This window comes from Sylvia atricapilla, chromosome 4, assembly GCF_009819655.1.
Source record: "Sylvia atricapilla isolate bSylAtr1 chromosome 4, bSylAtr1.pri, whole genome shotgun sequence".
NCBI classification, from domain to species: Eukaryota; Metazoa; Chordata; class Aves; order Passeriformes; family Sylviidae; genus Sylvia; species Sylvia atricapilla.
In genome coordinates, this window is record NC_089143.1 from 44,441,119 (window position 1) to 44,466,145 (window position 25,027).

The following is a 25,027-nucleotide window of genomic DNA, read 5'->3' on the forward strand; positions in this document are numbered from 1 at the left end:
GGAACCAGCAAAGAGGACAGGAGGTATGACCTTCAGAGGGAAGTTCTGCTCTGCTGGAGACACATTGATGCCATATTACATTAAGCCTGTCTGTGAAATCTCCCTGCTCTTAAAGCATAATTTGAAGTTTATTATAAGCATCCAATGTTGAAATCTGTTATATACACTTCATGTTTAAATCCTTTTCAAAGCATTTTTTCACAGCCATTAACTAGCATACTTTTCGAATTCTATCACAATGTATTTAGAACTCTATTTTTTTAAGGGCAAGTATCTTAAGAAAGTGGTTTATGGGAAATCTCAGCTATAGAGATATACACCTTATATAACTCTGCTATATACCTTTAAAATGGTGTTTGTAATCAAATTCACAATATTCTAATAGGATCAGGATTTATAAATAAATATTAATTGATTTTTTTCAGTTGCTCCTGATGCTATTTCCTTCCTTGCAGAAACAAAGCTTAAAGTCTTTTTACAATTTTGTTTGACTAAAGTACCTTACTTTGCATGGAAATAACAGATAATCATGTGTGGGAAATTTCATTTTGAAAGCAGTCTTCAAAATGCTTTGCCAAGGAACATTATAAGTTAGTGAAACAGTTTGGTATTACCTATCATACTTCATAATACATATTCTCCACTCCACTTAAGTAAGCTTTGGAAGGCTTCATGCAGCATAATGTAATGCCTCTCTGTGTCCTTCCTCCCCTAATAGAGTTACTGTTGGTTTCACTACTTCCTCCCGAACCTTAAGTTCATCAGTATTATAAAAATAAGTCATTTTTCATAAAGCTGCTGATCAGTGCACATTGCAGTGTCCAAAATTGCTTGTACTACACTTGAACTGATCATAAGTGTAAATTTCTTCCTGCAACTATGTTGAAGCAAACATGCAGGAGTGAACCTTTCTAAGCTTGCTACACACATGATAAATAAATTGAGCAGAAGTTCCTCTATCTGAACTGATTCTGGGGAGCCAAATGGCTTTTGTTCTTCCCTCATAGCTGTAATGTAGCAGCTGCTGGTCACAAACTGGTGCACCTAAATTCATTTCTTCATGGCCGGTTCTGTGGCATCAATACTAATGGTATATTCTACACAGTTACAGCTGTGTGATAGGTGCATCCTACACTGTACCCTTGAACTTCCTTAGCCAAATACCCATTTTCCTTAACTGGTAAGTGTGCTAAACCTTTGTCTCACCCTGCCCACAGATCTGGAATTTACCCATAAAATACTTCCAGCTCAGCAACTAGGATGCACACTAGTAAATCTCAAATCTGTAGCCTGTAAGGCTGCTGCCTAGCCCAAACTGAACTAGGAGAAACTGTGAGAACATGAGATCTCTATGATCCCAGTGAGTCACTTGTTTAATTTCATGATAGTTCAAAAAGAAAAAGATCTGACAATAATAGCAGTGCCTTTCTGTAATGGAAAGGCCCACCCCGGATTACTTTGAAATATGTTAAACACTTGCTATCGTGTGGAATATTTTTCTCCTTTTCTGAGACCTTACACATGTTGGACTCTATCATGTGCCTTTTTCATTGAGTGAATGGGAACTTAGACTTTTAAGTGTAGGTGTCCTAAGCTAAGCTGTAGTTAAATGTCTAAAGCAGATGGCAGAAGTACCTCTCTGTGGGGCCAGATTCTTGCCTGAATGGGAGCATTTGGCAAATTAAATGAAGTATGTAGTTGGATGAATAGGTCGAATATAGAAGACAAAGTGCTGGCTGCTGCAGCTGCCCAAACTAGATTACCGAGCAGAAGGGGAGTGTTTAAAGCCTAAGTGGGTCCAAATTTGAGAAAGGGAAAAACAACTAAGCATGACCCTTCCTCTCAGGTCATCTTCACTGTGTCCAGGGTAAATCTTGCACAGCTAAGGATTTGGCCCCTCCCGATTAGGATGTTTGATTTCCTGGACAGAAAAAACCCTGCAATCCTATTAGACAACACACAAAAATCCCTCTGAAATGTTTCTAAAGGAGTCAGTCTGCTAAGCGTCTGCTAAATGTGCAGAGTACACAGAATCCCTTCTGGCACTGTCTTGAATGATGCATTTACCAATATTAATGGAGATACCAAACCATATTGCTCCACAGTTCCTCCTGCACACAGTATGCTCCCAGCACGCATATGTGTGTATGTGAAATGCCAATTATGGTTTTTGCATTCCCTGGTTTAAGCACTGGTGTTTTTTCAAAATGCTGACTGGCCGTTACCACAGTCAGACCATCCTGTAGTCTCTCCACTCAAAAATGTTTCTCCAACTAAAAAAAACCAAACAAACCAACAACCAAAAAAAACCACCCCAACAACAAAAAAATGTTGTTTCTTTGGTCTGTTGCACTGTAATCTCTGTTCTTCTGGGGATTATATAGCTCTGCGGGTGATTTCTGTAATTCATTCTAGTCTTTCATTAGAAGTAATAGACGGTCTTAATTACAGCATGCCACATGACAAACTGGTAAAGGTGCTAGAAATGTTGCCAACAGGAAAAGAATTGGATGCTGTGAATTTTTTTTAATTAAGAGTTGGCAGTACTGACGGGAAATAAGATTGGACTTGTGTCCACTGAAAACTATGTAATTTTGGTGTAGACATTTTTCTAAATGTCATGGATTGTTGTTTGTGGTTTTAAGAACTTGAAAAATTATTGTCAGCTTAAACAAAGTAAGACCAACCTTTGAAATTAAATATATACCAAACAGGGAAAGAAATACGGTAACTTTTGATCTTTCTCTTAACATTGCTTTAAACAGTAGTCTTCCTCAGTGTACCTGAATTTGTAATGAGTGTTTACTTTATGCCATCAAGGATTCTTGGGGTATTAAGTTACTGTAATAAATATTATTTCAAATGTTGGTAGAGATGTAAGTGAATGTACCACCTTTGCCACTTTCTGTCAGGCTCTCATAAGCACCTGCAGGGTTGGGGTCCTATTTTTCCACCTTTGTATTTTCCCAGAAGGCACAGAGTGAAGCTGTGTCACCTCAGTCTTCCCAGGTTAGGCAGTTCCACATTACTTTTGCAAAACCTTAAGTAATTTCCTGCAAGGGGGAGTGTGGTGCATTCATTACACAATTTTTTTTCTGGGGACAGGGTGGTTCTCGAAGTCAAGGGAGAGAGAAAAAGTCCTTTCTGGACAGGAATTTAGAAGTGGGAATCTAACAGTAGGTGCCCTCATCCTTTGGTGGAGCATGTTTTTCTCCAATAACTAGGGAGAGCCTAGGCTGTGGTTAGGAGTTTTGGGGAAGAGTAGAGACATCCAACTAGCATAATTTTGCAATTACCCAGAGACTGTCAAACTTAGTTTGAGATAGAGGGAATGTTTCTTTATTTGTGGAGAATCAAAAGTGGGACTACAGAGAAAAATACTAAAAAGGTGAGAGACGGAGCCATAACCATGTGCAATTTTTGGTTTTTGAGGAAGGCAGATTGCTAAATGAGAGATGGTCATTGTTCAAATGTCATGTCTGTCTGTGATATCTGTATATAAAATAAGGTAGGAAAAAACCCAAACCTTTTGTGCAGAATAAATACCTGACATACCAAGTTTTCTACTATTAGCAAATGATTGTTGGGGTTATTACATGGGTCCTGACTGTGGCAAAGTGATTAGTAGTTAAGTCAGTGGGTTTTTTTACCATGAGTGAATATCTGCCAATCATGATCAAAAGAGAAGTAATCTGCAATAGTAGTACTCCAAAAGAGAGGAAAATAGTAATTTCTAATTATTATTCAACTCATTGACTGCTTAATTCTGAAGCGCATTTTGTTCAAAAGATAAATCTAGCCATGCTGTCAGATTACACTTGCCTTTGGGCTGGGGGAGAGGCTAATCCCTGGGGATTTTCTGCCCATTCCAGTTTCTGTGCTGGAGCAAGAGTAGCCATCATCTCCCCTCTGCATCGAGTGCGTGCACTGATGGGAGAAGGAGCAGAGATAGCTGCGAGCATCACAGGGCATTAGGCAAGCACATGAAGTACTTCTAAGTCCTCACAGAAATAATGTTCAAATTCTTTCTTACTCTGATGATTTGAGTATTAATTTGCTTCCTGTGATTATTTAATGTGTATATGCAGCTGTGATTTTTTTTTCCCTTCCCCTTTGCATGTGATGTGCTAGCAAAGGAAAGCAGTAATAGTCTCCCGGGATATGTACAGCTCTGTTCATATCTGAGGTACGAAGTCAACTCAAGACCATTTTGTTCTCATAAAATATACAGCAAGGCAGTTTAATGGATAATGGCATAAATGCCAAGATTTGATGGGCAGAACCATTTTCACTGGGAGATGAAAAACACTGTGAGGACTCAGTGCTGGATGGGAGATACATAAAACCACAGAGGTAGAATCTCTGTGCTGGTTGGGGGTAGTAATTTCACCTTATCTGGGTGTGCTAACGCCTGCCACACTTTGCAATTGCTAAGTAATATTGCTTAGGAATAATATGAGATTTTTTTTAAAGTACTAATGAGGAAGCTAATGGGTTTTACAGAAAGTGCTTCTACTCCTTTAGACGTGTCTTCTATGAAGGTAGAACCTTTTTTTGTACTGCTTTGGATGATAAAGATGGTTTCCCCTCAGGTCAGTAGGAACAGACTACATGCCTCCTTTTGAGTGCATCGGTCTGGAGGGCTGCTGAGCATCTCCAGTTTCCACTGCACCCGGGGAAAATTATAGGGGAATGCTGCAGCTTCAGATCATGTTCAGGGTATGCTCCGTTCTGAACTTGGGCAGAAAACTTTGCAGGAGGAAAAAAAAAAAAAAAAAAAAAAAAGAAAAATTCCTGAAGCTGAAGTCTCTTTAGTTGTCTGTATAGAAACTAAAAAAAATCAAGCTGCCTAGCTGCTGTGCCGGTTCCAGGTACCTGTCTGAGAGCCCAGCCATTTGTCAGGAACTTCAGTGCCCTTGAATCGAGCCGTAAGGGTGAACTGGACAGATTTGTTGATGTGAACAATGACCAAAAAAGGAGCGTTCTTTAGCTAGTAATTACCAAGGGCTTTCCTTGTGCTTTCCCTGAAATACGGGTGAGAATCCTGCGCAGGATGTCAAGCCCGAGCTAAGATGGCTTGGTGCCGCCCAAGAGCTCCCCTGCACGGGAGAGGGGAGCGTGCGTGCGGCCAGGCTGTTCCAGGTGCGCGGGGAGGGCTGCCTGCCTCCCTGCTGGGGAAACCCCGCTCCTGCCTCCCACAGCTCCGCCGCGCCTCTGCTCTGCATTAGTATTTTAATGTATATTACATAATTGCTGGATTCGGCTCTTTCAACTCCTAAATCTTCAAAAACCGTTTATTCTATTGTTTAGCCAATAGAGGGTATTTCAGCATCTTTTTCCCTGGCAAAACTGTAGTGCATTTCAAATTATTCTAAAATTACCCGCACTTTTGAAGGACTAATTTGCGTCTGTCCACGGAATGCAGTCATGGACGAGTCCAGCCAGGCTCGCCGAGGGCGATGGTATAATTATAATTAGTGGAAATGAGCTTGTTTTCCACCCGCTTGGAAAACCGTGGAGAGAGTGGCTCTGAGGGAACAGAGCGAGGGCTGGGGGCAGCCCCTGCCTCGGAGGCGGCGCGGGAGAAGGGGGCGAGGGGGTGGAAAGGTGAAAGGGGGAAATAGCCCGAAACCTACGCAACGCCGGGGTTAGGTGTTTTGTTGTTTGTTTTTTTTTTAATTTCCCCCCTCTGCGCGGGGTGGGGGCGGTTTCCCGCCGGCGGGGCCCGCGGTCCCTCCCGGCCGCGCATCCCGCAGTGCCGCGCCGCCGCTGCGGAGGCGGGCGGGGAGGGAGGGACGGGGCGGGCGCGGGGGGCGGGCGGAGGCAGGCGGCGGGCAGGGCGGGCACGGGGAGCCGCGCTCGGCGCGGGCAGGGCAGGGCAGGGCCAGCCGGGCCGAGCAGCGCCGCCGCCGCCGCCCGCCGTGCCCGAGCATGTCGGCGCGGGAGGCGGTGACCTACCTGCCGGAGAAGGGGCTGTACTGCCAGCGCCTGCCCGGCCGCCGGGCCCGCGGGGCGCCGCCGCCGCCGCGCAAGGGGAAGCGCGCCGACACCATGGGCTTCTACGGCACCCTCAAGATGATCTTCTACAAAGTGAGTGGCCGCAGCCTGCCCTCGCCGCGGGTGCGCGGCCGCGGAGGGCCGGGGGCAGGCGAGGGCGGGCGGGGGCCGCGCGGTCCGCGGGCGGAGACGTGCCGGCGGCGGGGGCTGCCGCCCGGCCGTAGCTGCAGTCAGCGCGCTGCCGGGGAGCGCTGCCAGCGCTTGGTGGCGGGCGGCGATGCGGAATGCAGTTTGCTGCCCCTTCTTTCCGTTTTCATATGCGTATATTTCTAAATATTTTTTAATATGCTGCGATCTCCGTTAGTTTGATAAATAAACGCTGTCTGAAGGAGTTGTGTTTTCCTAGCGACAAATTAAATGTTTAGAGGGATGTTTGCTTGACGGTTTCTGTGTTTCGGTTACACAGAGGTCTTACTGATTTCCGAATCTTGTCACTAGACCTCTGCTGTAGAGAAAGTTTTATCTTCTTCATATGATAAACGGCATTTTTGGCCGTCTATTTACTTAGCACCTTCTGAGATACTGAAAGTCGTTCTACGTGGTGGACCCCATGTGAAAGTTGCCTAAAATGTCTGAAAAAAACCCAGCCCAAAGAAACAGGTGAAATCTTTATTAGGCAACATAACACATATTTCTTTCTTCACTAATGCAAAAGAATAAATCACCAGAGCTGATTATTTTGCTGTAGGCTTTCTACTTTTTATTTTTAAGGTGTGCTTTTGCAAAACTGCATCTCCCTCTTACGAGAAGCAGAAGAGGAATACGATGATTATAACCTCTCAGAAAGGCAAGCTGGAAATAAAAAAAAATCCCTTGAATAGGAAAAAATCCTTTCTGAAAAGTCTATCATCAAATACTGAAATTTATTCTCAAGCATCTTACTTACGCTTCCAGTAATTTTGCTGGCTCGCCCACCTAGCACAGCAATAAAAGATGGGATCCATTATTTTTCAGTGATCCTTGCAACTGGTTTTCTCGGGGGGAGCAAGGGGGCTGCTCCTCCTGGGGCGTGGGGAAGCAGCGAGGGTGAGGCTGGTGATTCGGCAGCATGCAGGGCGGTTCTGGCTCAGTGCTTGTCTGCTGAAATGCTGTGGAGTGTCCCATGTGAGGCATGGGCAAGAAAACACAGCTACAAGGCAAGCTCTTCTGGTTGTGCTGTAGCTGTTCCCGTAAAAACAAGCCTTAGCTTTCCTGTGTTAGCACTAATGAAGCAGAACACAAGATCTTTATCTTTAGGTAAAGCCGTAAGGGTATTTTAAAAGTATAAATAACCATAATTACAGCAAAAGTATATGGACCGTAAGCTGTAATGAATCCTGATGGATTTGGGGTGTTTTGTTTTAGATAGATAGATGGATACAATAAATAGTTAAATAACTATGTTATAATACAACGTTAAAAAAGACCAAATCAGTTGTGTAAGAAAGATGCCAACTTTTAAACTGTATCTTAAACATGAAATTTTGAAAAAAGGAAGCAAATGGTTATACTAAAGTCTGAAATGTAATACAAGTAGTCTATGTATTTTGCAGCTCACAGCTGTAAACAGCAGTAAACATTCTTCAGCTGGTTAAATTGTTGTGGTGTATCACATCTCAAAAAACAAAAGGAAAACCAACAAAAACTCAGAAGTTGCATTTGGCACACGTATGTCTCATTTAGTCCAAAAGTCTGTGGTTAAAGATTACCCAAATATGTAGAAAGTAATCTCTATTTGTCTGCCTGGATAAATATGGCTTTCGTTGGTTTCCGTCTCTTTGGTAATTTTTGCAGTCTGGCTTCCCCTTTTAGCAGCTGCCCTGCTCATTATTTGGTTTTGATCATATCTAATTGCAGGTGACATTCGAGACTGGGGTGTAGCCTTTTTCATCCTTACCCTTCTTGGAAAAACACTGATCAATCCATCAGTCAGTTTTACTGCAGTTTTGTACGTTTCTTCAATGTACAGCTTTAAAATAAAAGTATAGGCAAAGGAAAAGATACAGTAATTTATTTTTTTTAAGGCCCTGAAATAAATATAGTTTATAATGCAGACAGGCTACCTAAAATTTAACCATTTCAATAAGAGATTAAGCAATGAACTTTAACAGAAAGAATCCAGAGCTTTGGTTTAGTTCCTTCCCTCCTCTCCTGTGAGGACAGAGAGAGAACAGTTTAGCGAATAAACCATCACAAAATAAATTAACACAGTTCTGCACACTTTTTCACAATTTGGAAATTAAAAGAATGTAATTCCAATAGATTTTTGACCCTAAAATAGCAATAATATATACATGCACCCTATAAAACGTATCAAATATTGCTGAATTTAGAGAATAAAATGCTGCTTTAAGTAATTTTATGAGTGTCAACTTTTTCAAATTATGTATAAAAGTAGAAAGTAAAAATGTGTTAATTTTACAGAAGTACACATAAATAAGGTTGGTTGTGTAACTAAATCCATGTTGTTACTCTTTTTCCCTCACCTTGCAGATGAAGAGAAAGTTGGACCATGGCTCCGAGGTCCGTTCTTTCTCTCTGGGAAAGAAACCCTGCAAAGTCTCAGAATACACAAGGTAATTAAATGCAATGACAGATCACTGGATCCTGATTCCTGCGTATATCCTGTCTTTCCAATTGCTGGGCCTGATTAATTAAGCTCCTCTTAATGTTAAAACACTGTAAAGCAAAGAAGAGGTGGTATCAGCATTTGTATATTGCTTTGCTAATTTAAATTACGTGAACTGAAGATGAGTTTTAATGAAGTAGCCAGACTTGCATTTCTCCAGTTGAGGTTTGTGTTTCATTCTAAATATAGCATGCCCATTTACTTAAGAGACTTTTTGAGGGCTGGAGCATTCTTGGGAATAAAGTCAATCAGATTTAAAAAGGGACATAACGATAAACCCTAAGACTATTAAAATTGTGATCAAATGTTTGCTATGGTAACAGGAATGAGATAATGGAAATTCATGTAGGCAGAGCAGACCATCTGATCTTAACAGGAACACACGCGTGCTTGCTATCCACAGTGTGAAAGTATTACGTGTTCTGGTCCTCTTCCTTCCTACTCCGGTGTGGTCCCAGGAAGCACAAATATCTGCTGCTGTTCCCCTCAGGTGCTTCTGGGGTAAAGCACTCCTAACCATGAGCAGCAGTAGTGGAGCAGGGCTGTGGATGCACACCTTACAATTGTGTTCTTACTATGTAGTTGCCATAACTACATTGTAACTACATCCGTTGTGATTGGATGTCACATTGCTTCCCATCCTGCTTGAATTTACATTATCTTACGTTTTTTCCCCACTATAAGCATTGTTCCTCCCATAAGCGTTGCATTTGCCTCTCAAGGCTCTCTGGAAAGGGCACTTCTTTTGAACACACTACAGTAGTGTTCAGTCACTGATGGCTCATTCAAGGTAGTTTATACTTTATTTCTCTTTAAGAAAGAGGTGTATTGGGTGATGAGTGAAAAGTTAGGCAGCAGATCCTGGGGTTGCTTTTCAGATGTGTAAATGCTGCAGGAGATAAAGGAGGTGATGTGTTGTTGCTGCGAGGCACTTGTTGCAGCTTCCACATCCACCCAACCTGGCAGGTGGTATCTTCTGATTTCTGGGTCAGTCTAATGGAAGGACTCTCTTGTTGGCCACCATTTCTTCAGGTGACACACTGAGCTCTCTGCAATCCCAGAAGAGTAAACAGTTCAGCAGTAAAGAAAGTATGCTTTTTTCTCGAGTGTGTCTGTCTGATTCAGAGAAACTGCTGGACTTGTTGAGCTTCCACAGAGACCTGACTTGTTTCAGGGGAATGAAAACAGAGAGGAAAAACGAAGCACGAACAAGTATCTTGTGGTTTAATCTCAGGTCAAAGGAAAGAAGCTTTTAGATCCTGTTTTGAATAACTGTTTTTGACTGAGGGCCAGTTTACAGCAGAAGAAAGTGTAACTGTTCTACTGGGGCAAGTTCAAGGCTACATATTGCTCAGAACCAATAAAAGCTAATTTTAAGTGCCTTATTTTGGACCTTGAATGATAGGCCTTGTGCTGGATCTCTGTGCAGGTGATTAGAATGACTAAGCTGTAAAATCAAATTTTGATTTTAAAAATACTTTTAACTGACATTACTTGGATTTTACTAGTTCGAGTAGTTATTGGCATAAAAGATTCCTAAGTAACATTTGATCCTTCTCTCTTAAACTCTTTGATTTGGTTTTATCTAAATAATATGTAGGCAAATGATGCAGTTCTTGTGCCTGCTTGTTTCCATTTTCCCTAGGATCAGGCACTCTAAAATTGACCAGCTGATGAACTTTGTTTGCGTATAACAGGTAAAGTCAGTAAACAAATGCCATTAAAAGGATCCTTCATCTCTGAAACAGTATTTTCCTACCAGCTTCTGTTTCTGTTATTACTCAGCAAAATGAACAGTTAAAAATAGGCCTGCTCAAACCAATCTTTACTTTTCTTGACCAGTTTGGGTAAATGTTAGGACATGCTATGATTGTCCTTCAGAATAAGAAAGAGTAGAGTGAAATATTTGTAGAGCATAATGAGGTAAATATTAAAATGAACTTGCCTTGCATCATTTAAAGCTATTCCTGTAGCCACAAAAAATCAGTAAACCCTCTAAGCTCATGCCTACTAAAAAGCTGGGTTTATCCTACAAAAACACCAAGGGTTTTTGGAGTCTCACACTGTATTTAAAGTGTTCATGCTTGTGCAAATACTGCTGGGGTTCCATATTTCCTGCTAGGGAATACAGCTTTGATATTCTGTGAGCGAAGTACTTTACATTATGTAAAAAACCAGCAAAACAAAAACCAAAAAACCCAAACCCAAAAACAAAACAACCAACCAAACCAAACAAAACACCCCAAACCAGAAAACACAGTCAGCTGTATTTCTTTAGACTCTGACAATAGTAGCTTAATCCCAGCTCTTTTAAAAGCTCCATTCCATATGAATGAGCTGGTTTTTAGCATGTCAGAGTGAAAAAATCAAACTGTGATTCAGAGAGCACCTTTGGCTCCTTTTCCCTTTTCACTTCACACCCCCCTCTTAATTCCTGTGTCATTCCATCAACACACAAACTTTAAAAGACCATATAGAGTATTTCAAAGCCCAGTTCCAGACCACTAAGCCACTAGAACTGCTTGATATTACTAGCTCTTTGTCAACAAAATATATTAAAATCTAAAAATAGATACTTTTTTCCCCTTCTGTTTGGAGATGAAGCAGCACTAGCACATTTCATGTAACAGGTGGAACTCTGAGATCTGGCTTCCTACATCCCCAGGCAGAAGGCACTAGAGTAGCCCAGAAGGAAAGGAAATACTTTGACAAGGGATGGGATGTGTAAACCTGTATCTTTACACACAACTTGCTGGCCAGTTAGCAGAGTGATAAATTTTCAGCCTTGAAATGTGATCCCTATTTCTCCCCTAGCTGGAGGGCTAGCACTGCAGTGGTAGAAGCAGGCAGAATTATCCAAGTGGGGGACTGACCTCTTGAGTGACCAGCAGAACAATTCTTCACGTTAATGCTTTTGCATGAAGCTAAAGACTTTAAGCAATTGCTGCAAATTATGTACTAGATTTTTTTTAGTTCTCTTGTGAGTTTTCCTCGATGTTTTACGTACGACTGTCACTTTTCCTTTGTATGGCAGTACCACGGGGCTGGTGCCATGTTCAGCCACACCGACGACGTTTGGGGACCTGCGGGCAGCCAATGGCCAGGGACAGCAGCGGCGCCGCATCACATCCGTGCAGCCGCCCTCGGGCCTCCAGGAATGGCTGAAAATGTTCCAGGTAACCCTGCCTGCAGGAATGAGCATCTCAGGCAGCTCTGCCTCCGTGGTTTATGTGAGGGAGTGCTGCAGCAGAGTTGGTCCTCCTTATACATCCCAGAATGTCTCTTGTTGATTGTGTTGATTGTGTCGTTGATTGTGTTCTCTTGCAATAACAAAGATGGGCATCAGCTTTAAGGAATACTTGTTCACCATTTCAGCAAAAAATAACAGCTTTAACTGGTCTCTTAATAATATAATCCTTCATGTTTAATGCTTTCACATTTTCTGCAAAGTCTGTCCAAAGTGTAAAGGCTACCTGCATGGCCCCAAGCCATTTTCACTTGAGATTAGTAAGCTTTGGTGCATGGTTTGCTTCAGTGCAGTTATAGCACTAGATTCATCACAAGTCTGGTGTCTTCTAAGAATAGAAAGAAAAGTTTATCAAAGATAGATTAAAAGGAAACTCAGTGTGTATTTTTACTGATCTCTGTGTACTGAACATGTCAGCCAGCACATGTGTACACAGCTGAAGGGAGTGAGGGAAGGAAGAGGTTTTTCCTATCTTTTAAAATGCCTTCAGCAATGCCTAAAAATTACTTATCTGGACAAAAGAAAAGATGTGAAGGACAATGCTATGGACCCCTTGAACAGGTTAAAAATGAAATTTGCCTGGATACCAGTCAGGGAGCACCTGAGCCAATTTTGTGAATGTTAATACAAGCGGAGTTTGGGGCAAGTTTCTGCTACTGGTCCAAATCCTGTACCATGGAGATCTTAACATTTTGCTCTGCATTTTTAAGAAGCAGGGATGAGTCTTAGTCATTGATTTGAAAAATGGAAATATTATGTCTTCCTATCTTGATTAATAAACCATTCCTTCTAAAAGCATTTTCAAAAGGAGCAACTAACAAATACAGGCATTGTTTCAATTACTGTAACAGGCAAAGATAAAAGAACAATATTGTAGATACAGGTATCTATCATACAATTTTGCAGGCAGAAGTGTGCTTTTGGCTTGATTCATGCTGCCACATAATACCATTGATCTCAATCACTGTCAGTTCTGAACATTAAAATAATAATGTAGAACCTCTTTCCTCTTTATTTTTACACATTTATGATCTGCTTAAACCAGTGGAAGCTTGAAATTAAGATTCTTGTACATATAATTTAATTTCTTTAAAATATTCACATTTAATTATTGTGGTGTATCTTTTTTGAGACTGTTCATAGAAATATGTCTTTTTAATCCCTAATAATCGGATTTGAATGGTACTACTACACACACACATATACATACATATATATATATGGTAACATGATACTACATTACATTGTATTTTAACATTTTGTAATGTTAAAACACTTGTAATAACAAAAGCTTTTTTGTTACTGACAATATGTAACATATTGTTACATGAGATTGATAGTGGTACTTATATATTTTTGAGGAAGACTAGGAAAGGCTGAAGTGTTTGAGAGCGTGGTGCAGACACCCATGACAGTAAGAGCAAGGCTCTTGGCTATTTGATTAGGATAAGTAGTCTATAAGGCATAAAAATTTTGCCTATGTAGACAAATGTGTACGGTGTGTAATGTAGAAAACATGTTTTAATAGGATATGTTTAGATACTTTCAACTTGTCTGAATACTTAGTTGCAGTACTAAATGCCTAAGTGTTGATCTATAATATTGAGAGAGAGAGGGAGGCCTGCCTTTCCTAACTGGAGATCATTGAGCAGCACTTATTGATCACGTCTGTCACTGGTAGTTTTTATTGTATTCACAAAAGGGAGTCCCTTTTGAATTAAAAGCTTTCAGAGTCACGTAGCTCTATCTCAGTGTTACATCTGCTTGCCTCCTCGTTTTCTATGTGCTTATTTTTTACATGAGTTCCATGAAAGGGGCAAGTCTTAAACAGCCAAGTGATAAAAGCACATTCATAGCAGAGGTAGCTCTGCCCAAAGGGCAGGATTAGATGGCACATGCAGCATCAGTCTTGCAATACAAAGTTTTGCCTGTAGAGAAACAGGAAAGAGAGGGCTTGCTTTGTGTTCTGTGTGCTCGCTAGTCCAGCTTAATAGCTCTCTTATTTTATATGAAAATATATGTCCAATTAATTTGAAAGCTAAATTTCTACAGGCATGTTAAGGGGACATATGTACTGTTTCAAGTAAAACTGTTCTTTGGCATAGAAGCTGGCAGTGGCCAGTGATACTTCACTGTTTTGAGGACTCTCACCTGTACGTTGGCCTTTAGTCCTTCTTCTGTGTTATCTTTTCAGATAAAATCAAGACCACTCTGCAAATATTAAGAAAACTTAAGATGGTCTCTAATGTTTTTTTTAAATTTACTTTTTATATGTACTTCCTGTTGTTATGTTTTATAGCTGATCTAAGCTCTTAATTTGAAAGTAACAAAATAATGCGTAAGGGAGAAACAGTTGTGTAGTTGCACTTTCCCTTTAAAAATAAAGTTGTACATGGATTTCAATAAAGTCTGGAAAGAAGAGTAGAAAGGCATTTTGTTAGATTTTTATAAATTTATTATAAACCAGTTAATTTCTTAAAGGCCTATTTATTTTTTCTGGTTTGCAGTGGTTCTTGACTTCGGGTCTTTTTAAAATTCACTTCAAGAGTTTTTAAATCCCAGTGTCCAAGTGTATCTTTACAAAATTTCTTCCTTTACAAGAAGTTTTAAATCACCAAATTGCTTGCCATAAGGAAAAAAAAAATCAGCTGGATGCTAAGTTTGGTCAGAGTTGGTATTTGCTTTAAAAATTACTAAGCTCTCCATTCTTCCTACTAAGTGTACTTAGGGTGTTGGAGTTTTGTATTTAAGTAATTTATTAAAAAATGGCATTTTCATGGAAAATTGATTTTGAAAAGTTGTTCCACACACACTAATATAGGCAATCACTTTGAATAACTAGCGAATGCTATAATTTTACCTACAACTGGAAGCATTTTTTTCACAGCCGTTTAGTGTCCAAAATGCTTTTGCCTTATCTGGCTGGCAAGAGCACCATTCCTTTTTTTTTTTTTTTTTAACATAAATAGTTGGCTTAGTCACCTAAATTCAAATTGCTGACCATTCTCCGTTCCAAAGATACTCAGGAATGAATACATGTACAGCTGAGTAGTCTTCCTCTTATATGAAGCAGACAGTAAAGATTGTGCCATAACCAGCATTGCAGCGTTTTCTGCTCTGTGTCTTGTAGTGGGACTAGGTCAAGGGTTGGAGTTTCTGTGCAAGCCCTTCATGCAGCTCTGGAGGGATCTGCACTACAGCTTCACGTCCCTCTTGGCTGTGTCACATTTACTGGTTTGTTTCAGAGGCAGAGGAGCCCTGCAGACTTACAGCAGGTCTCCTCCCTGTCCCTGCTTCCTTCCCTTTGGTTTGGCTCTCATGGCAATTTTGTTACATACAAATTTCAGCTGGTTTCAGGAGAAACTCTGTTATCCAGCCTCTAGCAGGGATGTAGGGTCTGAGCCAGTCACAGCCCCTCTAGACAAGGTCCACCACAGGTGCTGCAAATGTTCAGCCCAGGGGACCAGACTGGGGACTGGGACTCTGATATGGGTTAATGAGGGGACTTCAGCTCCAGCTGCTCCTGAATCCCTCCTGGTGTGACAAACTACTTGCTGTACAGCTCTACAGCTGTAGATGGTGTTTCTTTCAGTGCTTATGTGCTATTTTTATCCAGGCTGAGATACCCTGGAGGTGAGGGATGGCAGGGTTTTCTATAACTGATCCAAGAGCTGGACCAAGAAGAGGAGCCCTTCTGCAGGTCTCAGTAATGACAGACCTCCATTAACAGAACTTAGTAATGGAGAACAGCACCCTGAAGTTAAACTCTTTAAAATAGATTGTCCTTAATATACCTATTAGAGCAAAAGGATATAATTGCTACATGCTGTAATTGTATAAATTGAAGGTAGCAGATGAAAGCTGAGCAATAGAAAGAGTGCAGGTCATGGAAGAGGAGAGGTGCAGAAACAGATGATGGTAAAAAAACAGGTGGCAGGTCAGACAGAAGGTATGAGGTGGGAGTTATGGAAGCAGCAAAGATGTGGTTTAAATTGATTGTAAGAAAGGGAAGACATTTACCCAGAGTAGTGAAGGGGGAAAAGAAGGGATAGTTTCCAGGTAGGTAGTGCTGTCATTGCAGCAGCTGTTGTGTTGTATGAGGAAATGATATGAACAGCCAAAAGGCTGACAAATCAACATCTTCCTAAGGAAATGAGGAAAGAGGGGGTATGTTTCTTTAGGATTCTGAAGTCATTCAAAAAGGCCCATTCTTCAGTTTTGAAGACAAGGAAAGCAAAGGAGAACAATTAAGCAGAAGTGTTTTAAAGATAAAGTATATTCTTTACAAGGATCTTCAATCTGAAAGGGAATTGCCTGGTAGAAATCCAAGGTGTCTGGTCATGTCGCCACCTGTCTCAGAAGTCCCTGGTCATCTACAGGGTTTGAAACTTTGCAAACTGTTTGGCACACAGTTACTTTTTCTTTCTCTTCAGCAAAATTTGTTCACTGTTGTTTCTCATCAAAGCCACAAAGTCACTCTGTATCCTTTCTGCCTAATGAGCTACATGCAGTTTTCTTGCAAATGGATCAAGTTACAGGGCCCAGAAACAGAATTTACTAGTCTTGTCTTCATTAATGCAAACAGTTGTGTTCATCTGGCAAGGCTTCCTCACAATTTTCCATGCCAGACATTTCCCTCAGAGACCCCTTACCAACTGTAGCTGGAGGTTTGTTTGCTTAAGTGAAAGACTGAGGGGATGATGTCCTAGAGACAACATTTTGTAGCAGTTGATTGCTTCTGTAGGAAGCTGCCTGTACCCCTCCCCTAATGATGACAGACAGATAAAAGAAGGTTCTGCTTTTAGTCAAGAGCAACTCTTTCCCATTCTTGAATCTTTTCCCTTTTCAGTCCAGATCTGTATTAAGTTTTCAAAACCAGCTAGGTCTAAGAGAGTTACAGATTAAGACAGCATACACTGACATTATTAATCAATAACATGTTGGTAACTGCCAGGAACATTTGCTGCAGCAGCAAACAATGCTCTTCAGGTAGAGCTGTTTGAATTTAATAAATGTTGCTGCTTACAAATTAAGAGTAGACTGACCTTGGAAATTTATATTATAAGGAAGTAGCACAAGTATTACTTTCCCTCTTTTTAATTCTCCTAAATTCAAACACGGCTGACAGATGAGATTAAAGACTGCAAACGTTTGTACCTAACACCAGCTAAGCTGTGGGTTAATGAAACAAACAGCAGTTGGAAAGTTGGTGAGATAAACAGTTCTTCAGTACATGATTTATGGAGAACTGCTCTGTCATGCAAATGTTTCTATTGAAAGAGATTTATAATAAAAGCTGTTTACAACAGCACTGCTGCAACTTTGGCCGAGACAGTCTTGTTTCTTTTTAATATTCTGAGGTATTGGGTATGAGACATGAAAACCCTCATCTCCTGTGGGCACACTGTATACGCACAGGTGGATGGGGATTGTTTTCTTGCTAGCTTAAACCATTTTACCAATTACCTACAGTGTGTGGAAAGGCTCAGGGCAGGAACTTCCTCCTCCATTTGGGTAGGCTGTCCAGCACCTGGTGCACAGTTGCTGCAGGGCAAGGGCATGGCAGTGGGGTGAGGCAGCTGCTGTGCACGGCTGCTCCCACGGCAGCCCCAGAGAGTGCTGGCTCTGTAAATGCAGAGCTCTGAGCCACCTCCACTGCCCTGAAGGACTCGGGTCACCTGAGAGTCCCCTGGGCCACCATTTGGGTGAATGATACTTCTACTGACATTTCAAGTATTTTGACGTTTTAATTAGGGAGAAATGATACAACGCAGTGATCTTTCTACATCAAGTAAAGCTGGGTGTTTATCTGCTTTGCATTCACTTTCAGGAATTCCTCCTTCTTCTTCACTTGCTGCATTGTTCTGCAGAAACTGCACAGTACACAAACATTGTAGTATTGTGGAGACCAGAGTGAATTGTCAGAGTCAAATACAGGGAATCGAAATTTAGAGCATGGGTAGTAAAAGTCCTGAGATACAAGGCAGATTTATACAGAAATCTAAACTGTAAGGTATCTTGCCCTTTTTTTTAAAGTTTCAGTTAGCCTCTTATGCTAACTGTAATATCGTTTGTATGTGCTAATTTACTTGTAAATGTCACTCTAGAAGACATTCAAGAATAGGAATGTGAATCTGCTCTCAAAAACTGTGATGTCTCATATTCTCTCTAAGGCTTTATTTGTGCTCTAATTCTGTTGCTAATCAGCTAGCAGTAGCTGTTGTTTTTTCCTGTAATTTTTTTTTAAATTGTTTTCACATAACGAATCAAAGCTCTTTGATGAGCACAGATGAGTTTAAGACATGACTTTTAGATCCGCAGTATATTAAATTACTAATTTTTTCTTCCTACAAATGATGCTCCTAATCTGCTATGCTCCCAATTGAGTGCCTTATTAAAATCTTCAAATTTTATAGCATCCATTAGTAAAAACGTGGAGTAAGAAATTTACCAATCAAAATTCCCTGTTTATTCAAGTGTAAATTGATACTTACAAAATATGCATTGGTTTATAGCCAGGATTCTGAAATTACAACATTGTCACTTAGGGACACACTATAGTAATAAGCAGACAGTAAGGTAACTTTTTTCAAGAAAGTTTTTTACTTTCCTTTCCTCTTATTTCAAGATTTTGGTCTAGCAGATGAAACATGAAGGTTAAACACTATCATCTCACTTGAATGCACAATAGAGAATGGGAATTCATTCTATTGCAACCCCTCTGTTGTCTGTAGCATGTGCGTAGATTTCATCAACTTCAAAAGAAGCTTAATTAATTCAATTATTATTACTAAATATTATTATCTATTTAATTGCCAATCTGTATGTGTGCATATAACAAATCCTTTCTTAGCTTATGAATTAGTGTAGTAATTTTGAATATTTTGTGTTGATTAACTCCTCATTTTTGTGTCATTAGCATGAGCATTTATCTCCTGGCTTTTTATATGCTTGTATATAGTTAGATGAGGAAACTTAATTTGCCTTATTGGCACAGCAGTGGCACTTACTGATAAAAACCAAGGCAGTTGTTAAAATAAACTCACTGTTTCTTTCTTCTTCTTCTTCCCTTTCAGAGCTGGAGCGGACCAGAGAAGTTACTTGCTTTAGATGAACTCATTGATAGTTGTGAACCAACACAAGTAAAACACATGATGCAAGTGATAGAGCCCCAGTTTCAAAGAGACTTCATTTCCTTGCTCCCAAAAGAGGTGAGACTTATGGGATAATACTGGATTATGAAGTGCAGTGGCTGCCATCTTTAGAAAACTTCTGTGTTAATTTTGCCAATATAGTGATATAAACGCATGTTAGAAGTTCACAGTTTGGAACACTGCCATAACATGGCTATTGTCATTTCAAGTTGACATCTCTCTATCTCTTGATAGCATTTAGATATTTGGAAATACAGATGACCCCTTTAAACAAAATCCCAATAGCTCTAAAAATATCTCTGTATTAATTGGACCAATTGTGGGTTTTTTTGAGGAACTAATTCTGTTAGGGCACACACACACAGAAATCTCCTCTTGATGTAAGACATCTCTGCAAATTATTCTGTGAGTGTAAGCATTATTTCTGATGCTGTAAGTGGTGAGTGTTTTGTTAATATTATTTTTGAATTTATTTTAGACTAACAGAGCCCTAAAATCTTTGCCAAATAAACCAAAAAGCAGAAACCTAATAAACCCAGTAAAGCACTTCTTACTAAGGATCATGCCAAACTGTAATTAAGCAGATGCCTTGCAGTAAATCCATCACCGAAAATCAGATCATGTTGTATCCAGTTAAAGAGAAACTGAGATTTAGATTTTGGTGTGTTTAACTAAATGCTGTCCACACAAGAGCAATTTGTGATGTCATCACAACTAGAACATGAGGGTAGATGTGCAAGGTTATTAACCCAGTTTGCTGCAGTTATTGAATGTAATTAAAACATGTTTTTAGTACTTCTCACCTTGATTGATTGTAGGCAGTTTAGTCTCGGCTCCTAACACTTTGCAAAGCAAGTTCTTTTAAGTTATTCTGATGTTTGTATTTGGTTGCTGTGTTTGACATGGTTTTATTGCCTGATGACTGTTGCATGTCTCTGTTCTTTGATACTCTTTTCTGGCATATATCCTAGTTTTGGATACTTGCATCTGCAAAACCCTTCTTTCCTTTACTACACTGTCATATCTTCACAAGTCTGGATGTGTCACAGCCTTCCCTTGCTGGCTGGCATTTGTAAGGGTTGGAATCAGTTTATGCAGCAAGTATTAACTTAGTACACAGGACATGAGATTAGTATTTAGAGAAGTATTTCCTGCAGCAGCCTTCTTAGGGACTGGAAAAGACACTGGGGGAGGAGAACAATTCAGCAGCACCTCTGCATGGTTGCCATGTTTCTGGAGAAGCTGCCCAAAGCATCAGAGGCAGAGGAAGGCAACAAGACTTTGTATTTTGAAGACCGAAGGTACTATGCCACTTCTGCAAATTCAGTCTGGAAATTTAACAAAGAATTGGTAACAGTAACTCAGATATCAGTTCTCTTCGCATGATTTTGTGGGAGTACTCATTGAAGTACAATTAGCAATCCAGTTACACTGTAACTAAAGATCATGTTATAATTTTAATTTTTGCAATTTCTCACAGAAAAGATACAGTACTTAGCAGTAAAACTTCCTCACTGAGGTTTCTTCACTCCTCTGTAAACCACTAATGTTTTTTTTTTTTATTTCTAGTGGGTTTCCTGCCTCTTGAAACCAGAATATTGTAATGTGTAGCTTCATGACAGGCTGACTTCACCGGTGAAGTTGGCTTGAATAATTTTTGCTTCCTAACCCCGAGTCACTGTCACCAAAATTAACCGAGTTAAAAAAAGCCACTGAGCTGGCTCCACCATCTCCTGTGCTGTTCCCTCCTCCGGATCTCCTGAGCAGGGCTGTCCCCAGCTGCTGAGTGCTGGCTGCAGTGGGGGTGACGCTCTGAGCGAGTTGTTGGGGTCAGTAATTCCATGCAGAGGCTTCCCTGGCGAGGCCGGTGTCCTGTGCAAACGCGCTCCCTTGGGCTGTCGCTCCGCATTAACATCCCCGGTTAGCTCCCGTGCTCTTGGATGCAGTGCACTGATTTTAGTACCAAACCAGAACAGGATGATGATGTGGACAGGAGGGCTTGGCTTCAAAACCGTTGTCTGCAATGCAGAGTCGGTAACTTAAAAGCCAAATAACCATGGAAATGTTTGTTTTCCTCCCGAGAAAACAGCAGTCAAACAGTTAACATGAAATACTCTTGTTTTCCTGCTGAGACTTTAGAAATAATTATTCAAATTACTTATTTATGAAAATCAGGTTGAGAAACCAATAGATAAAGCATTTTGCTGAAATCAGACATAGAAATGTTGTCGTTTCTGTGTGTGTAAATGAAGAAAAAGGCAAGGAACTGCTTGCTGTTGGGTATTATTACCACTTCAGCGGAGAGTAGTCCTGAATCCAGTTCAGTCAAAGGTCAGCTCTTTGCTACCTGAAATTTTCTTATAACTAGATCCATGAGCTGAGACAAAGGGATGTCATCTTTTATCCACTGCTAATCCTAAAGTCAGCTGCAGGCTGTGTTGACCATTGATGACTATTTAGATAAATGTAGTCTAAAATAAATGTTACCCATATTTAACCTGGTTTAGCATCAGTTGGCTCATGGGTTTAATTAATGCCAGCTTAGCAAATGTCTGTGTCTGTATAGATAGGACAAGTAATATTTAAACAAACTCCTGTCAACTGAGGAACATTCAGCAAAAATTGGAAGGGGTCTGTGTCATAGTGGAGTTTTGTCACATGCAGGTCTATGTGATGTGTGTTAGGAAACAACACTTCAATAATTTCACATGCCAGGAATGAAGACAGAAAGTCTAAAAGGACAAGTACAGTTATTGCTCCTGTAATAAAGAGCTTTACACCAGATCCCAAATGCTGACTCCCTCAGCAAGGAGAGAAGAAGTTCTTCAGGTTTGTGGCCTGGGGTGCCTGCAGGATCTAACACATAATTTAAGGCACAGGTCCCTCAAATGTGGAGGTCTGTGTGCTCCTCATGAGCTACAGGTGATGACTTGAAAACCAGGTGTGTGTACCGCCAAAATGTAAACAGTTGTGAAGTGATGAATTTTTATTTCCTGCTCAGTCAATAGCTTATCTAGATTTCTAAAAGTAAATGTTTCTCACAAAATAAAGTCCAAAATCTGCTGAGGTAAACAGCCTGCAGTTCTGACTTCCTCAGTAAATTTCAGTCTTTGCTGCTTTGAAGGGCAGATTCTGTTTATAGCTATCTATCTATCTCTTAACTTCAGCTAAAAATTAAATTGAAAGTCCTAAACAAAATACATGGCAAGCAGAAGTAAAAGTGTGTGATCTGACTTCCTTGACAGCTTCTGCATCTGCATCCTGTTAATTACTGACCAAGACCCCATTGTGTGAGCATATTAGTACTTCTCTGTATTAGTGTTTATCAATATTGTTCTTTCTGCAGAGTTTTTAGGGACTCTGTGCATTTCCTGTGACTTTCCTGCATTTTACACTTATTTTCCATGACTAGAGAGTTGCGTTGTTGCTGTCAAGTAGAAAAGCTGTACTTGGTCATCATACCCTTAATGATCCTTGTGTTTTGGATTGTGATTTTTATGCCTCTGTTTAAGGCTTAATGGAGATGTGGGATTTTGGGGGCTTTATTGTGGTCACTATATGGCTTAGCTCAGTCAGGCAAGGTCTGAATTTTTCCCAAGAAAGTTCAGTTTTGTCACATAGAAAGGCTCATCATCCGTTTATTTTCTGGTGCTCATCAGGATTTGCCCTGTGGTTTTGGTAACAAGCTGTCTTAAAGTTACACGTCGTGATCCTACTGCATCCCAATCCATAATGCTCCTTGTAACTCCATTCAAGAGTGTGTTTGAATTCTCATCAGAAAATGAGCGATACCTACACTGCCTTTCCTAGGGCTGCAGAGAGGGTTTGAGCTCTGGGGAATGCAGCATTTACTTGTTCTGTATTTGGGCTTTCTGAGTGATGTTACTCATCACAATGTACATCCCTATTTCCTCACATGGTGAGCGCTTTTTAGTTCAACTCTCAAAATAACTTTTGGCGCAATTGTTAGCTAAAATAACATAGACATAATGACTTTGGTAATAATTCTTATAATGATTCAAAGTAATGTGGCTTACATTTTTTTAGAAATGTAATAACTATTTCAGCTGACATCTATTTTCTTGTGAATGCAAGAATCATTTTGTGATATGATCTGTAAGGATTTAGTTACTTATGGTGATTGTTATATTTCCACATGCCCACAGGAATAAACTGGAGTCTGTTAACTTTCAGAGATTGTTTAATAATTTATCATTCCAATTTTCTGGATTTCAGCCCCTGATGTGTGATAGCAAATGGAGTTATTTCACTTTCCTCTTCAAAAGCAGTGCAGAAAATACACTTTCTTCTTATTTTTTACAGCTGGCACTGTATGTGCTGTCATTCCTGGAACCCAGGGACCTTCTGCAGGCAGCCCAGACATGTCGTTACTGGAGAATTCTGGCTGAAGATAATCTTCTCTGGAGAGAGAAATGCAAAGAGGAGGGTAAGGCTGAGCAGAATGATGGATGTAATGGTCGAAGTGTTGCCATCATAAAAAGTGCAGTTCATTTACATAATAAGCTTAAAGTTTTACGAAGGCAATTCGTGTGACTTTAGATTTAGTGCTAGTTATGCTTTGAGCTACATGGTATGTATCTCTGTGGAAGGCAGGAAATAGAAATAATCCATGGAGTGCTAGAGTTTAGGCTTGAATATCTTATTTATACCAGTTGCATGTTTTTAGAATACAGTTGGGTTTGCTTTTTGAGGAATATGTTTATTCAAAATGCAACCAAAAGAAATAACAGCTGAGGTGTAAAAATGATAGGAGTATAGCCTGGCACTTTGTAGCATGGAGGAAAAACTGATTCAGTGGTTGGTAGAAGGGCTGCTGTAATTTCACATCACTTGTAGGGTAATTAAAGGCAGAGATGGCACATGGTAGTGGGAGAAGGTGCTGAAAGATTTGCTTGTAGAGGGACACACAGTCCATTAGCCGCATGGATATTACCCTGCTTGTGTCAGTTCAAGAAGATATGGTGTTCCAGCACTGATATGAATGGGCAAAAAAGGCTCCCATGAAAGTAGCCACGTATTTGTGCACATGGAGAATGTAAGCTTTTATTTTTAAGGAAAAGTACAGGAACAAGGAATCTGTTGGGGCCAGGGTGGGTGGAAGAGCATATACATGTGATCCCAGAACAGTCTGATCTCGGACACAGGACCCTGTCCAGACTGCATTGGAGTATGGAGACAAGGACTTGTGAGGGTGTGATTCAAAGGCCTCAAAAAACATAACAATGTCAATTGTAGGTGGCTATTTGTGAGGGCACCTAAACTAATTTGTTTTCTTTTGTGATGGAAAGCAGGTGTCTGACCTCCTAAATCTTCTCTAAAGATTCTCCTCTTAAAAATTTCAGTGAAAATGCATTTAAAGGACAGAGTGAGAAAAAAGGAGAAGGTTGAGAGGGGAATGAGCTTACGTTTGTGAGCTTACAAGACTAAATACATCCAGGCAGGAGAGCACAGGCAAGCAGGCCAGTATTGCAGCTTCTTAGCTTCAGTGAGCTGCTCAGTAACATGGAGCCCTTAATTCAAGATTGCAGGCAGAGATGGGGCTAAAGGCAGAGGAGTGAAATCCACATACTGGCAAGAGACAAGACTCCTGCCAGTAATGAAATGCAGTGGAGAGAGGAGCTGCATAGAAAAGAGAGCAGGGTGAGAGGATTGTAAAAAAAGCTGTAGCTGTAGTAGCAAGGCTAAAACAAAGCACTACTGCTTAAGTGTCAAGAGAGAAAGGGCATAGCTATACTTAATTTCCAGCCAAGAGAGGACAATGCCAAAAGCACTCAGCCTTTCAGATCAAGAAAGTAATTAAAAGCTCACTAATAGCAGGAGTCACAGTGAACTTAAAGGTAATGAAGATGGGTAACCAGAGTGGAGAACCACAGACAGAAAGGTTGACTTCTTGAACTGCTCCAGAATAAGCATGTAAGTGGTTAAGGAGGTTTTTGGACA

General features: G+C 40.4%; 1 protein-coding gene across 3 annotated transcripts in view; it reads left to right on the forward strand.

Annotated features, from left to right (window-relative positions):
* The window catches only part of FBXW7 (F-box and WD repeat domain containing 7), a 176,005-nt gene that overhangs the window by 136,885 nt on the left and 14,093 nt on the right, over positions 1 to 25,027 (forward strand). For 2 of the 3 annotated variants that reach the window (XM_066317720.1, XM_066317722.1), the window contains 4 exons: positions 8,530 to 8,612; positions 11,700 to 11,841; positions 18,989 to 19,123; positions 23,390 to 23,513. In XM_066317720.1, coding sequence (XP_066173817.1) covers positions 8,530 to 8,612; positions 11,700 to 11,841; positions 18,989 to 19,123; positions 23,390 to 23,513 — 484 coding nt within the window. Of the gene's footprint in view, positions 1 to 5,916; positions 6,091 to 8,529; positions 8,613 to 11,699; positions 11,842 to 18,988; positions 19,124 to 23,389; positions 23,514 to 25,027 lie in introns of those variants that run through there. The other variant, XM_066317721.1, reaches the window with a different exon arrangement.